The 15,685-nt window shown below is 33.6% G+C and overlaps 1 protein-coding gene across 3 annotated transcripts in view; it reads left to right on the forward strand.

The window, feature by feature from the left end:
* Positions 1-15,685, forward strand: part of NBEA (neurobeachin) — a 510,084-nt gene that overhangs the window by 237,250 nt on the left and 257,149 nt on the right. For all 3 annotated transcript variants that reach the window (XM_055702674.1, XM_055702673.1, XM_027815633.2), the window contains exon 35: positions 11,716-11,777. In XM_055702674.1, coding sequence (XP_055558649.1) covers positions 11,716-11,777 — 62 coding nt within the window. The remainder of the gene's footprint in view (positions 1-11,715; positions 11,778-15,685) is intronic.

Below are 15,685 nucleotides of genomic sequence, written 5' to 3' on the forward strand. Positions count from 1 at the left end.
CCTAGCATTCAGAGGAGGAACTGAAGAGCAGGTGCTACAGCAGAAGTCTATTATTTATGCACAGTGAAATCTTCAAACTGTAATGATCCCCACACCAGTTACAGAACATTTTTCTTCATATAATATTCCTTTATGATGCCTTTAAAGGGATATCATTACAAACACACAAAAGTGAAGAAGATACACATTCATTCCATTTTGAAGATTTAACTCTTAAATTACTGAAGTTCCTGTGTGCAGAAGTATGTTCTGAACAGATGTTTAACATGGCAGGAAACAACATAGATCAGAGATCCAGATAGCAACTAGGAAATGCATAGCATCTGGCACCTTTTTGAAAGTAAACCTGCCAATAATTAATTAAACATATGAGCCACTCTATCCCTGTCTAATGAATTGGACACTTACTAAGATGTATTAGACTGTGTAACAGAGGTTAACTGCTCATGCCCTCTCCTTTGTCTTTGGCTTGTGTGGTCCAGAGTAACTTAAGGGTAGAAATTGTTGGCACTCAGATTATACGTCCTTGATTGTATTATCATTGTTACGTTAATTAATAATCAAGATATATGTACTGTCAAAAATGTATGGCGTTTTCATTAGGCAGAAATTGGGCATTCTCATTAGGCAGAAATCTGTTGCTTTGCTAATGAAGAAAAAAATGACTGAAAATGTGAGACTAATTGTAAAGTTTAGAATCAACTACATATACTCAACAGAAGGGGTTAAGAGAGTGCAGCAGTAAAAAAAAAACACAACCATGCCCTCAGGAAAAGAAAAGCTGGTAGCAGTGTAAAGTGGTCAGGCTTGCTGCAAAGAAGGTCTGAAAATTATCCTTGAAAATACAGAAGCTACTAATATTTGAAGTTACTAAATTACTGTTTAAAGTGCTACTGTAAAAATTATATTATTAGAAACCAAACAATAACAATTGTTGTTCTTTTAAAGCACAGAAATAAATGCATAAAATACTAGAGCTTTTAAAAAATGAGAAAGGGAGGTTTTTGTGGTCCTTGGGTCCCACTTACCTCCAGCAGTACTGGGTACTTTCTCACAAGTTTCTTTTCCAAGCTAGTAGCCTGTATTCTAGTTGCAAGCCGTAAAGCCTAGAAAGGGCTGGTCTTTTCTTCTTAAAACTCTAGAAGAATAACCTCCCTGATGAATTCATACTCCTCCTTTGTCCTAATACCATGTAGGTCAGATGTCCATCTGTCTGCCTTCTCATTCTAACTTCCAGCTTTCATGGAAAATAATTTTCTTTTTTTCTCTTTTTTTCCCCCCAGTAAATTTGGCTCCTACTACAAAAAGAATAGCAAGAGACCTCTTTAATGTTATTTCAAGGAAATATTTTTTAAAAGATTCTTGAGAAAGTTCTTAACATGTACAGGCACTGCTGTCACATAGCCTGTAGGTGGACTCATTATATCAGGTATACAGCAGTGCAGCATAGTAACACTGGACTAAGTTGTGCAATTACTTTATTATTTTTTTTAGAACAGCCACCTTCTTGCCCCTTATTATTTTCTCCTCTACTGTCCAGGTCCAAAGAAAAACGAGGTGGTATGCCAAAAAGGTATTCAGTATCTACAGGATGTTCATGCTGTGACTGAAGCTCCCCACAGGCAGAGGTTCTCTGGTTCTTATTCCACTTAATTCATCATTCAGAACTCAGCAGGGGATTCTGCCTGATTTTGGACTTGAAACAGTTAGGCAGGTATTTGCCCCACCCTTTGTCCTCTAAAGGCTTAAAAATGGAATCAATCTACTTTATTATCCCAGCAGTATTTTCCAGAGAACTACCTAGCTCTGATAAACTATAGGGTACAAGTAACATCTCTGTATCAGATTTTGCCTGGAAAGATGTAATTCTCATGAGGCAGTCTAATAATCCTTTTCCATGTAGCCCATGTCCAGGTTCTTTACAAAACTAACTGCATTCTGGCTGGTCACAGTTGCTCCTTCTATACTCCTTAACGCTGTGTGTACTTATCACCTGTTTTTCTGACCCAGACTGAAACATTTTAATCAGTGACCAATTTTACAAAACTGCCTTACTTGCCCTGATGATTCGAAGGCACTTCTACAGTTCATCCTATTGGATATGGATGTGCTTGTTTCCACGCCTTCAAGGCATAAACATAGAATATTCCACGAAAACTCTTGAATCATTTAACATGACAAACTACTACACTTGAATCTTAAAAATATACCTATATATAGAGCCCTTCATTTTTCATAGAAATAAATGTTAACGATATCATAAGCATTAATAGAACCATCAAACTTGATTTATCTAGATGTTAACAGACTCCCTACAGACTTGGGATTATTTTTGCAAGAACTAAGACAATACATCTTCACTGCGTTCAGTGTAATGTTATGTTAAGATTTAAGTCCCCCAAAAAACACAAACCTGCTAAACATATATTGTCTTATATCATGTCTTATTTTTGTCTGTTGGTATGTGGAATTTTATGATCCAATCTTTTTATACTAACAGTGATGTTGTCTGTGGAGATTTTCTTGCAGTGGGAAACCCTCATGCTGAAAGAACTTGTCAGACAACAGAGACAGTTTTGATATGTCAAATTAAGATGGCAAAGTGATGTCAAAGCAGGTCTAGGGAGAGCCCATAACAATGTTACTGTCAAGTAAATAAAGAAAACTGAAACACAAGAAATACAAGTTATTTCAAGAGATCTATGACTGCGGTACAGTTCTGTGTTTTGAGAGACACTGTTTTAGAATGATTACCATTTGTCAGTAGGGCTTCAGGATAGGAGCAAGATCTGGTGGCTGCCAACCAAGGTCAGCAAAGTTCAGTGTGGAAATGGAGATGTTTTTTTCTTTGTTATCAAAATCTCAGAAAGAATTACCATTTAAACAAAGTATTAGTTCACCAACAGTTTGCTCAAGTAGATACAAAAATTAGCTGGTGGGTTACGCTACACAGGAGATCATACCTATTTAAAATAATGGTCATCTTAGGCTTGGAAATTTAGGAAATTTAGGAAATTTAGGAAATTGGAAATTTAGCTACATGAGTTCAGTGAGGTTTTGATATACTTCCTATTTGTAGCTTCACTGGTTCACTCACTGATATCTCAGTATGGCCCCAAGGTTGCCAAAGAGAAGAAATATAAGAAAATAAGGACCAGTAAAGAATAAGGGGTTTTACTGCTGTGCAGTTTATCCTTTTCTCACCTTCCTTTTTTGTTGTTCACCATACGCACATTTCAGTTATGTCACGCCATGATGATTCCCCCCTAGTACAAGGAAGGAATGTAACAAAGAACTAGAAGGTAGTACTAGAAAGAAGGAAACAAAAGGCAACTATTATGTTTTATAAAAAGAGGGAAGAAACAAAAAAGAATAAATAAGCACAGAAAATAGGGCATCAAATAGGAATAAATTATAGACTGAAACTAAGGAAAAGTTGATAAATTTCAGGAAAAAAATAAAACCTCATACCTAACGAAGAAATAACATCAAGTAATGCATTTTCAGGGAAAGTGTGATATGCTACACACTGCCATTTGGGATCATAGTGATGATCCCTCCTGTCCAGGAGGTCACTTTTGACAGCTTTAGATAGAATTGGAAAAGATTCTTAAGATGAAGAGAAAGCATTTTTTACTAAAATGTAAAAAAAAAAAAAAAAAAAAAAAGAGAAACCATAGGTTTACTAAAGGTATAAACATTTGCTTGTGTTGGTGAGTGAAATTAGTATTCTGATTTCTGTTTGTATACTTTTTTGAAAACAATGCACTGTTAAGGTAATTCTTCCCATATTAATTTCCTGTAACACAGATCTGAGAGGACATGAAGGACTGAGAAAAAAGAAAAGGAGGTGTAGATGTTTCTTCATTTAAATAAGAACACTGTGAGGGATCTGTAGAACACAAAATCTCAGAAGAGTTGGTTTTTCCCAGATGTATTTAATATGTGAAAACTTCTTTGTTATTGGGTGTTTTCATTTAGTAGTTTTTCTACAAATTGAATCACAAAAAAAGCAACTTGATCAGGAAAGGAATGGCATCTTGAGAAAATACCACACCAAAACTTGAAACACATTTTACATTTTCATTTTAAATTAATTTGTAAATATATTTTTCCATTAATATTTTTTCTTACTACATCCATTGAAATAAAATATCTAGGGCAGCAGCTGTGGCAAAAATTTAGCTACAACTTTGAGCCATATTATAGGATAAAGGGGAAAATAAGACGACTTTCAGGATCATATTTTAATATTCACAGTGGACTGTTTGGTGTTTGGAAAATTATTTGAATGGTTTTCATTGAGATTCTTTCTAGATAAATAAGAGATTTGGATTTTCCAGAACCTCTAAGCGTAGTGTATTTTTTAGTTCTTCCAGGCTTCCACTGAGATAAAATGTTTATAAGTTACTCAAGCCTACCTGAAGCTAAAGTAGACTTTAACAGAAAAGCAATAGCTAAATTTTATAGACATTTTCAAGATTAGAGGTGTTTTTATTTGATCAGCTGCAGTGCAGTGTGATAACCAGTTCAGTTGTTTTGATCCATTGTCTAGAAGGGTGCTTTAGAAGAGAAGGAAACACATTTCGTTTCCAAAATAAATTCTAGTATATAAGTATCATCCTTCCAAAAAAAAAAAAAAACCTGTTAAATTTAGCAGGGAATTGTTTTCTTAATAATTAACATTTGTGTTGTATTCTTTTATGTGAAAAGAGTAATTTTGTGTTATTAATGCTAACTAGAACAAGTTCCCAACAGATACATGATCAACTGATATAAATTTTAGATCTGTTCTGGTATCGCAGTTAAATAGGCATCACTACCTCACAACAAATTAAAGAGATCCCTCCAAAGAGATCCTATTTTAAAAGAAGGATAGAGAAACACAAATGCACATATTGAGTAAACTCCAATGGACCATTGGCCAAGAAAGAAATTACCACAAGTGCTAAATGAAAAACTGGATCAGTTTTTAAAATCTTCAGTGAGATATGGAATGGAACAGTGGTAGTGGATTTTATTTTATAGATTGAGTAGTCTCCTTCTCATTTGATGAACAAGAATTTGTGCATCCCATTAGCACTAATGGAAAATTAACAAAAATTCCATACGTCGATGTAAGACTAGACTCTTTACAGTAATGTAACACCAGCATCAGTTTGTCAATATCATTACAGCTCATGACATCATAGTACTAAAGTCTGTAATTTTAAAAAGTAAATCATTGATATGTAGTAATAAATCCCCTCTCTGTGGGTATGCTTTCAAGTGTTTTTGCCATTCGGTGATTCCATCTGGATATTTTATAGTCGTCATTTAGATTCCTTTTTAATAACTGCAGTGTGAAGAAGTATAGGTTTTCTTACTTTAATAGCATAACATAAAATAACTCAAGAAACTGTTACATAACATTAATATTCTTTTAAATGTCCTAGTGTTAAGGCCCATTTTATTTTACAAATTTGACTAAAGGGGCAGAATCATTTATGTTGGGGTTGAACAGATTAAAATCTATTTTTTTGTGTTGACCTACCAATGTTTACAGTGTTTATCTGAAGATTTCTGATAATATTTAAAAGTTATTTCATTTGATAACCTGGATGATACCTTTCCTAGATTTTCGAGCACCAGATATAAAGAATATTGCATATATTGTACAGTGTCTTTCACCATAACAAAAAATCCTATAAGAAGTATAACTGTCTTGATCAACTCCAAAAGCACTGAGTCAAATTCATATTCATTATGTTTTTCTGTGTCACTCTTCTGTTCTGACCTACCCATACAAAGGATGGTCTGGAGTACTAATACAGCCGTCCTTCATGGTCCCTAGAGTTGGTGGTGATGTTGTGTTCTGCCAGTCAAGGCTGCTGAAGGGAATTGTTAAATCCATAACCCTGACTTTGTTATTTTTCTGACTTACATTCTTTAGAATAGTGATTCCTTTCATCTAGTAAAAGTAAAGATGTAATTATTCTGCAACATGGCTATGATTTCCATCTGCAGACTTTCTGCAATTCCTGAATATTTGCCAGCTTTTTCTTTTCATAAATTAAGACCATTAGTGTAATTTAATTGTCTACAAAATATATGACATATGTATGGTTCTAAAACCAATTCTGAGTGTAATCTTGTAAAACATTACATTCTGGTTAATACACATCTTGCTTTCTTTTTTTTTCCCCGCTAATAATTACCTTACTTGGAATAAGAACATCTGTCTTTTCAGTTAATAGTTTTGCATACTTAGCATTTACTTCCTAACTTTTCACCTGTCTTTGTATTTTCCCTCCATACTCTCTCTTTTCAGATCTGTCGTGAACTCACCAACAACTTGATGATTGATTAAAAACATCAGTTTTAATCTAGGTTGACAACATATGGCAGAGAGGCAATAATGTAAATTTCAACTATCCAAGTAATTTTAATTAATGGTCAAAAATGAAATCCTAAGTTTATTTCTTTGATTCTAAGTTGGATTTAGCAAAACATTTCAAGAAAACATTCACCATAAGATTTTGATGGCAGAAGAAAGACATTTTGCAAGAAAAATAAACTGGAAGGAAAACTTGTATTTCCAACCAAAATATCACTATCACTTTTTTCCTGGTACTGTCACAGCCAAAATATGCTTTAGTTTCTGTCATCAGCATGAACTGTCTTTGAAACTTTGTTTAGCCATTACTAACAAATGTTGAACAGAGTAGAAGGGAATAGTCTATTAAAAATGAAGACAAAATTTGTGAGTGGTAATTACCCGCGGAAGAGTCCTACTCTGTCTATTGGCACAGAAGTGAGTGAGGATTATGGGAAGAGTAATTATAATTAATAACTTGAAACAATACAATTTTATTTAAATTACGTGTAAGACTGTATGAGTAGGAAATAGAAAATAGCTGACCTAACAAAAATAGAAGTTAAAAAGGAGAATTCTAGTATTTTCTGATTTTTCTTTTGTCTAACTTAGGACCTAATGCTCATTTCCAGGTACATTGTATGCACTTTTCATATGTTAATAAAATAATGCATATAATAGTATGTCTTTATTTTGTCATAAGCACTTTTTACTATACAAAGCTCCTGTAGTTTTGATGACATGCTGTAAAGGAGTAATAAAGGCCAAGTTTTCTCTGTAAACTGAGTTAAATGGATTAAAGTTTCTGAAGCTTTTTATTTAGCCATACCTGAGACTTTCATATGAGTAGATGCTATAACTGAGTGAAAGATTTCTGCAGCCTCTAAAGTATAGTTAATTGAATCTTTTTTCTAAGTTGAACACAAGATATAAAAACATATAACTTTTGGGTTTGCTAATATTACAATTGATTCCAGTTCCAATAAGGGTTTAAGTTGACACAAAGTAAAATCATTGAAAGAAAATGCAGGCAAACCTTGATAAAGACCAGATGAAATTGTGGTGGTATTCAGTTAGACTCGTACACACATTGTATTAATAATAATAAAAGGAAGTTCAAAACCATGATCTTATTTCATAAGGATTTTTTTAAAATTGATTTTATCAGCCTACGTTATATTTCTTCAAAATAGAAATTCACACTGACTAGTTCAGCATGGCAGCTTCGAGGTTTTGAACCCATGACTTCATTAATGCCACAGGCATGACTAAAATAGTATAGTTGAAATTAATCTTTTTTTAGACATTAATAAGTCATAGTGAAAAGAAATAATTAGCATATCTTTGGGCCAACAGAAGAACTCTGAAAAAGTAGTCAAGTAAACCAGAGCATTTTGAGATAATTGCCAGGCATACATCATTTATTCCAGATTAGCTAAGGTCATGCACTTGATGCTCCCAGTTTTTGCATCCATATATGTGGTCATTGTTGCTATTAAATTGCTGAATTTTGATGGCTATATTTAATGGACTGAGAATAGACCATGAAGGAAAGTACTAAGAACAGCAAATATAAAAAGCACGTACTCCATTCAGTTAAACAGTGACCTTTTTAACCTTGCTGTATGCAGGAAATATCCACTTGTATTTTAGTAATTACATTAGCTTCTTTAAAGGCATTTGATACAGATGGTATAGGAAGAACTTATCTGCAGCCGAAGAATGCAGGCAACAGTTTTAGTTTGAATTGCAAATACTTTTTCTCATTGGAGTTAAGTGGGGGAGAAAGAGAACTGAAAATAGATTTCTGTGCGCTCCTCATTCAGAGAAGCCATTATTTTTCAAAGCTTGTTATCATTTTTGTTTCTCATTATGTTAAAACTAATAAATTGCACACTCTCAAAATCTCTGTCAAATCCTGCAAAATGGTAAAGAGGAAGAATAAGCAGTTGTTAGTGCATTTGGGACTTAGGAAATTATCTTTATTCTGATTCATGTTACAAATTGTATTTTTGATTTTATGAAGGTACCTCAACCAGTTTGTGTCTTCTCTTCTGTCTGTAAAAGGGGAGCAGAACATTTTCCTCCTCCTTTTTTATTTTTGTCTCTTAAAATATATACTGTCTGCTGGAGGAAATTATTTTAGTGTCTGTACCATGCCAAGAGCAGTGAGGCAATTCACGCAAGTTGGACTTAGAACAGTTAGAACAGAGGATAGTGCAGATTTAAAAACCAAAAGGTATTAAAATTATCTTTCTTCTGGTCTATGTAGGGTAAGTTAAACAGGATGGGGATGGTGATTTTTCCTTAACTTACTCCTACAGCATCTGATTATGTGGGATCTTCATAAACCAGAGATTGCATTCTGACAATTTTTCCTAATGGGCACAAATGGATCTGTCTTCCACTCAGTCTGATCTGGTTTTATAATTCTCTACTATGGACTCCACAACAGCTCTGGCAGTAAACTCTGAAGATTAACTGTGTTTTGTGTAATAGGAAAAAAATTGTTACTTATTTGAAATTTTAACTGCTTAATCAGAAATAAACAAAAATAGGAAGAAGCAGGAGGGACACAAAGATAGAGCCCTTGACAGCTAGGAGGGAGGAAATTGAGCATGTAATGGAGGGCACACACTTTCCCTCATGATCTGAGTGCAAGGAGTCCCTGAAGTGGGAACAGGAGTCTGATAAGCAAGAAGCTTACAATGCTTATGGTGGCCCTGCTATGAATCTTTCACATTTCTGTATTCTGCTTTACTTCAAGGAATGTATGGTATGAATACTTAAAGGTCAATAGAAAGTATTTGTTTCTATTTCCTTCTTCCTACCCACCAAGATGCATGGGATTCCCCGTTTTCTGTCATGGCTCCTCCTATTTTTGCTTATTTGTAATTAGAGTGCTGCACACTTGATTTCTGTAGACTGAGCTCTCTGCGAAGTTGTATTCCTTGCATCCATCTTTGATGCCATGAAATTCTTTTATGAAGCTTTCCTATCTCCCTCTATATTTTCACATATGAAAAGTGCTGCTTTCCCTAAGATAGTTATTTGTTTCTTTTTGACATGAAAACCAGCCTCCTAGAATGCCAAGTTTTAAATACTGCTGGCTACGAGAGGTGTTAGTGGCTATTAATATGGGTTGTTTCGTCAGCAGGGAATTACAGAGCTGGCTGCAACTAATGGGTGTGCTGATGTGCTAACCAGATGTCAGTCCTGTATCCTCTTTCTTTTTCTGAATTTCACCAAAATCAGTCCAGTTCTCCTATCTGATGCTAGAATGCTACATCCAAACTTGCAGTTGATTAGATGTGATGTACAAAAATTACCAAGTGATGTCCGGACAAACAGAGAAAATATATCCATTTTAGGTGACATGACCTCTTTACTCAAGCCCATAGAATCATCAGGCTATTAAAAAGTTAGATATAGTACACAAAAAATCTTATTATTTTTCATACTGATCATCATTGTTACCTGGATGACAATTATGAGTACTTATCCCAGCTTTGTGCCATTTTAGATACATTTGTTTTGGTCCATGCTCCAAACTTTTTTTCATATTGTTTGAAGGTACACAGGCAGTATAAGTATCACCAACTGTTTTTGAAAGTTATGAACTTCTACTTTAATGAATTAAGCCAGGAAATAGTCATTGTGTGTTTCTCTTCAAAATGTATATTTTGCATCGACTTTTCTCTTCTTTTTGGAAAGTTGGTGAAGATACAAAGAAATTACTGTTGATGCATAAACTTTTCTTATGTAATTTAATTGGTTTATTTTCCATAACTGTGTATGGTGCTTATTCTGGACACGTTCATTCTTTTGATGAAAAATCAGAAGGTACAGACATGTACAGATTTAGAAGACTGTAGCATGGGAATGTTTCTAGGAGCATTATTTTTCTTTGATCATGTTTTAATACACCTGAGGTCTGATTTTGAAAGATGGTGAGTGTATTAACAGAAAAGATATGGTTTTTAGTTTTACAGAATATGTGGTGGACTCATAATAAACCAGAGAACATTCTATGATAAAATATTTGACGTCTCTGTGCTACCTGCATTGGCTTAACTGTAAAGTTCCGTCTTCTGTTTGGATTTTCTTTGTCAGCTTTCAGAAAGTGGAGGTAGCCTGCAGGTGATAAGTATCCCATTAATCTTTCTGCTCCTCTAGCACTTGAGCATGAGAATAGCTGATCAATTACAACAATTGTCTCCCTAAATGAGCTTTGCACATCTGCCTCTTATTTCATTAGTTAACTGTCTGCCCATATATCTGATAGAATGGAATCCTAGTGGCTTCTTACAGCTTGTTCTGTGTTAGTATACAATAAGGATGGGGTTGTTAGCAAAATGGGCACAAAAGGGTATTTATCTGCTACCCACAATAAATATATGTGCTATTGTGTAGGAGTGCTTTTGTCTCTAATCGCTGTTTGTAGGAACCTACTTAAAGCACATCAGTTTGCTTTTCAGCTTCCTATTTAGTCCTTAGCTGTAAGCCTTAGATGTGTGAATTTATCATTTTTATAGTACAAACAAAGTGTTTCCATGCCTTAAACCTTCATATCAACGTCTGTATGATTTTAGGTAACAGAAACTACCATATATAAAGTTAACAGTAGAAGTGTAATTTCCTCCTTGTCTCTGTACGATGCATCTTTTAAATACTTAGATATTATACCCTTCTCTCAGAAAGTGAATTTGCATTTCCAAAGCTGCAAACCAGTATCTATATTGGTGGTACTGATCATTTAAATGAAGTACAAACAATAAATAACAGTTAGGCTGCATAATTCAAGGTTTGTTTTAAGAAACACGGTCTACAAATTATGGGTTATAATTTTAATAAAGAGAAGATTCCACATGAATGCCTCTTTCATTCACACTCAAGCTTTCAAATACAGGAAAATCAGTTACCAGATGAATTAAAACAATTTCTAAGCAGAGGCCTTATGCTCTACTTGATAACATCTGAATGTTTATTCCTAAGAATTTACAGGATTTAATATTCAAAGATTATTTTCTTATGTTTATAGTAAATTGCTTTGGATGGTATAGATAGGTATTTATTTATTTAGCTAAATACTGAACTAAGCTAAGTACCAAAAAGACTTAATCAAAACACATTCTGTCCTGAACCTGGTATAGATTATTCCAGGTGATTCTTTGTTGCTCTCTGAACATTTAAGTATGTTTGAATCTGAAATTCTTAGATATTTGTGCTTGAAAGTTGTTTTAGTGTATTTGAGTGACAAAAAATACATTACAAATATTTTATGGAATTTCTGAAACCATGAATCTATAATAACTAAATATCACCAATCTTTTAAATTCATCTTTGACTATTTATTGCAGGTCTGGTTTGTATGAAGTCAAGTACTTCAGTGGTTGAACTTGTTATGCTGCTTTGTTCACAGGTAAGACATTCTCTGGTATTAATTGTATTAGTTTCTTTGCATAGTGCCGCATTACTGCCAGCCTAAGAATTCTATCTTGCCGTTTGTTTCTTCCATTTCGTTATAAGAAAATACAAATTAAACTCTCCTGGTAGCATATAAATTGCAGATATTTTTTTATATATATTGTATAGTTTGTCTATATTCATGTGGTATACAAGGTATATTTGCATTCGTTTTGTAGAAGATATGGATGTACTTTATGCACTTTTTCTGTGTATGAACTCACTTTAAAGCCAGTTCCTATTTAGAATTATGTAAATAGGATACTGTTGTCATAATTTAATGTTGAAATCTGCCTTTGAGTTAGTAACTTTTAAAACCTTATTTTGTGGTGACTTTATTACTTTTGATATACATGACAACGTACTGGATATTTTGTGTAGCTTTCAGTATATAAAATTATTAGATAGTCCTCAAGGACTGGCAGCAGGTTATTTCTATTTTAAAAATGCTATAGTTAATTATTGGGGTTTTAGCATATCAGTAATGGGTTTCTCAGAAATCTGAATCAGTTAACATTTTGAGTTGCTTTCACAAGTAAAATACTCAAGACTAAAATAATTCCTCATATTTTTTGGGTTGTTTATATATCAATTTTAATTTTATTTGTTTTGACAGAAGTGTTATTGGCTAATTTCATATATATAGCCTTTTACTTTAAGCTGCCAGTAATAAGTTATCAACAAATATTTTAGAATATTGCTCATTTTGTAAAATACAAGAAAAATATGATGGCCTAACAGATCCAAATAACTTCACAAGTTTTTACACTTCTCTAAAGACTTATTAACAGCATTTCATTTACCAAGTCCCCCGCAGATTTACAATACCAGTTAAACTCAAACCAAGTTAGTATATAAAATGCCCAGGTTAACTTGTTATATTACTATCAAGGAAATTACTTGTTTGTAGCTTTACTTGAGCATTCACTGCTGTACATTGAGAACATGCACCAAAAATGTACTGAAAACAAATGAGTTTCTAGGGGTAATTGAAATCAAGATCTACTTTTCAGGAATCTATCTGAAAATAATTACCATTAACAACTGATTTTGGGGGAGGGAGTTCTAATTTACCTGCTGCTTCTGTTTGCCAGTCCGTAGGTTGTCTTTCTTCATGCTTGTGTCATAAGGAAATCATTAAATCTTGTTTTCCTTTATTATTTTTTTTTCTTTTTGTATCTTCCTTTTTATTTCTTCCTCTTTTAGCCAGGGTGGATATTGGTTAGGGAAAAGTAAAAGAAAAATACATCCCTGGCAGGAATCCTCAGTGGGGTTTGAACTTCAAACCTTATCCAGCAGGGCACTTGAAAAATTTGTTACCTAATGGTGAAGTCCCAGGTTCCAGGAAAATTCCAAAAGATCCATTAAGGCTTTTGAGCTCTATGTTCATGTCATGCAACCTTGGGTTTTTTTGTTTGTTTTTTTTTAGCATCTTTTGAAGCATTTTCTTCAGGGAAGGAATAACTTAGAGTCCTTTCTTCCTAGCCTTTGGTTTTACTGCAGTTCTCAGGAATGAAGTGGAATGTAGCATTAGGATCTAGTGTCTTTGATGGCCTCATCATCTAATCATAGGTTTAACATTACTCATTTGCTGGCTCCAGGAATTCCTGCCATTAAGGGCCCTAGAGATGAAACTTTGCCTCAAATATTGATTGAAAGGAAGAGAGAGAAATTTAAGCTCTTTCTGCAATGCTTTTTCTTTAGACATCCCAGTAAAGCTATGTAACAAATGTAGCTAAATCAATTTGTTGTTTTTATGGCTATTATATGTGTTATTTATTATTTTAAAATAAAAGTGACTATTTTAAAGATAATATTCATATTATACCTGAAATAATGTGAAGAGCCTAATCATTTTGAAGTTTTGAATATTTATTAGTTTTCTTCATTGTTTGTTTGGGAGAACTGCTTTCAATCTACCCAGTTACTTGGGAAATTGCAAGCTTTCAGTTTTTTTACCCCATCTGATACTTCAGGGCTGTTTTCTTATCCTCTAAATAAGGAAGATTTTGTGTGTCCTGATGTTTAGAAGCTAATACCGTTAATGTTCGTTGGTGATGTTAAATGTTTCTACAGGAGCTGGTCAACAGGGGGCAGTAGTGGTGCAAATTGCATTGTCCTCCCCTCATCTTCCTAACTCCAAAAGTATAGCTTCTGTAAATGCCTCTCCTCAGAATATTCTATTTAATCCTATAGGTGTACTAAACAAACAGGTCTGTAGTTCTATTCATCTGAAGTAAAAATTGTGTTCTTTTTTTCTCTTTACATTTTGAAACTATTTGTCAAAAGGAAACATGAGGTAAATGCTATAAAAATGCTAACGCATAAAATGGCTAGAAGAGAATAGGAGACAGCGTAATATCGTAATCGAGCCTATAGCTAACAGAACTTGGAATCAGGATCGTAGGAGATGTGGTCCACAGCAAATGAGGTTAACTCATCTCTATAAAAAAAGAGATAGTGCTGCCTGAGCTTTTCCATATGATAAATTGAGTAATATGAACTGGAAAGACTATGTAAAGTACTGTGGTTTTTTAGTAATCCTAATGTAACTAGGGCTTTTCTTCCTAACATGGGTAAATCCTTCATATTCAAATTGAATGACATTCTACAGATTATATGGGCAAGTTTGAAATGTGTCACTTAAAAGATAGATGACGATACTAAAAACCTTTGAAAAGTGCAATTTTGTTTGCACAGAACAGAGTAACTTTAGACATTGAAAAGGAAAGGGAAATGCGAAGTTTGTTTTCCTTTCATTTGCTACAGCAAATTAGATGCTTTTATGCTCTTTATGTTGGAAATTCCATGTTAACAACTACAGATTAGCAAGGATGTCAGAATTTTTTTTCTTATCTGAGCTCCTGAATAAAATCAACATTGCCAGCGGCTCACGTCCAAGGTATGGTCTAAATTTACATGAAATATCACATTACAAATGTCTGAAGGTACATGTCATGGATAATTCAGTTCATATGGGCAGCCTTTTAGACTCTGAGGGATATGCAATCAAGCCTTTCCCCCAAAGGAATTTGGAGTTTCTGTGAAAAATACATTTTAAGTTTTAAAGGAACTCCTGTAGGGATAGTGAATCATTTGTAGGTTTGAGGAAGAACAAAAACTTCACTCTTTGTACTTTCTGAATCTCTCTTGCACTGTAACTTGCTTCCTTGCACCCATTTTATCTTTTCATAATATCATCTGCTTCATAAAATTTAGGTTAGTTTGAAGGCTTTATTTTCTTTATTTCTTATATAAACCAAAAGCATACACCCAAGTACTTGGAATGTATTTTTTTTCTAGATAATTGATAATAAACACACAATGATTTTCACTTTTCATAAAATAGGCATTTTCATTTGGATTTTGTCTATTTTAACATAAAATGGATGAAGATGTGTTATGTTTGACAAGATCTGTGCTTGATTAGCTGGTCTTTGTTCCCTCAGCCTGGTTGAGCATGTCACAGCTGTGTTGCTGTTGGAGTGGCAGATTTCTTCAATAAAACATACAATTTAAAAGAAAAAAATAGCCAATATGAATTTTTGCAGTATAGTTTCTTCTTACACAGATTTAGAGTTCAATTACTTTTTTCTTTTTTTTTTTTTTTTTTTTTAGTTAGCCAAAACACTACAATAGGTTCTAATTGCTTCCAGACCTTCAGCAAATTTTTCTCTTTAGGGATACAGCTTCTGCAGAAACTGAATGATGTTATCCCAAAAGAGTTTTATCTCATGCCACTTGTATTTATCTGTATCTTATCTATTAACAGGGGAAATTTATATTCTTAAACAGAAAATACTGTCTTAGTATTTAAGACATCTTGCTACTTTACCTGTTTAAAAATACAACTATTATAATGGA

This window comes from Falco cherrug, chromosome 2 (genome assembly GCF_023634085.1).
Source record: "Falco cherrug isolate bFalChe1 chromosome 2, bFalChe1.pri, whole genome shotgun sequence".
Classification (NCBI taxonomy): Eukaryota; Metazoa; Chordata; class Aves; order Falconiformes; family Falconidae; genus Falco; species Falco cherrug.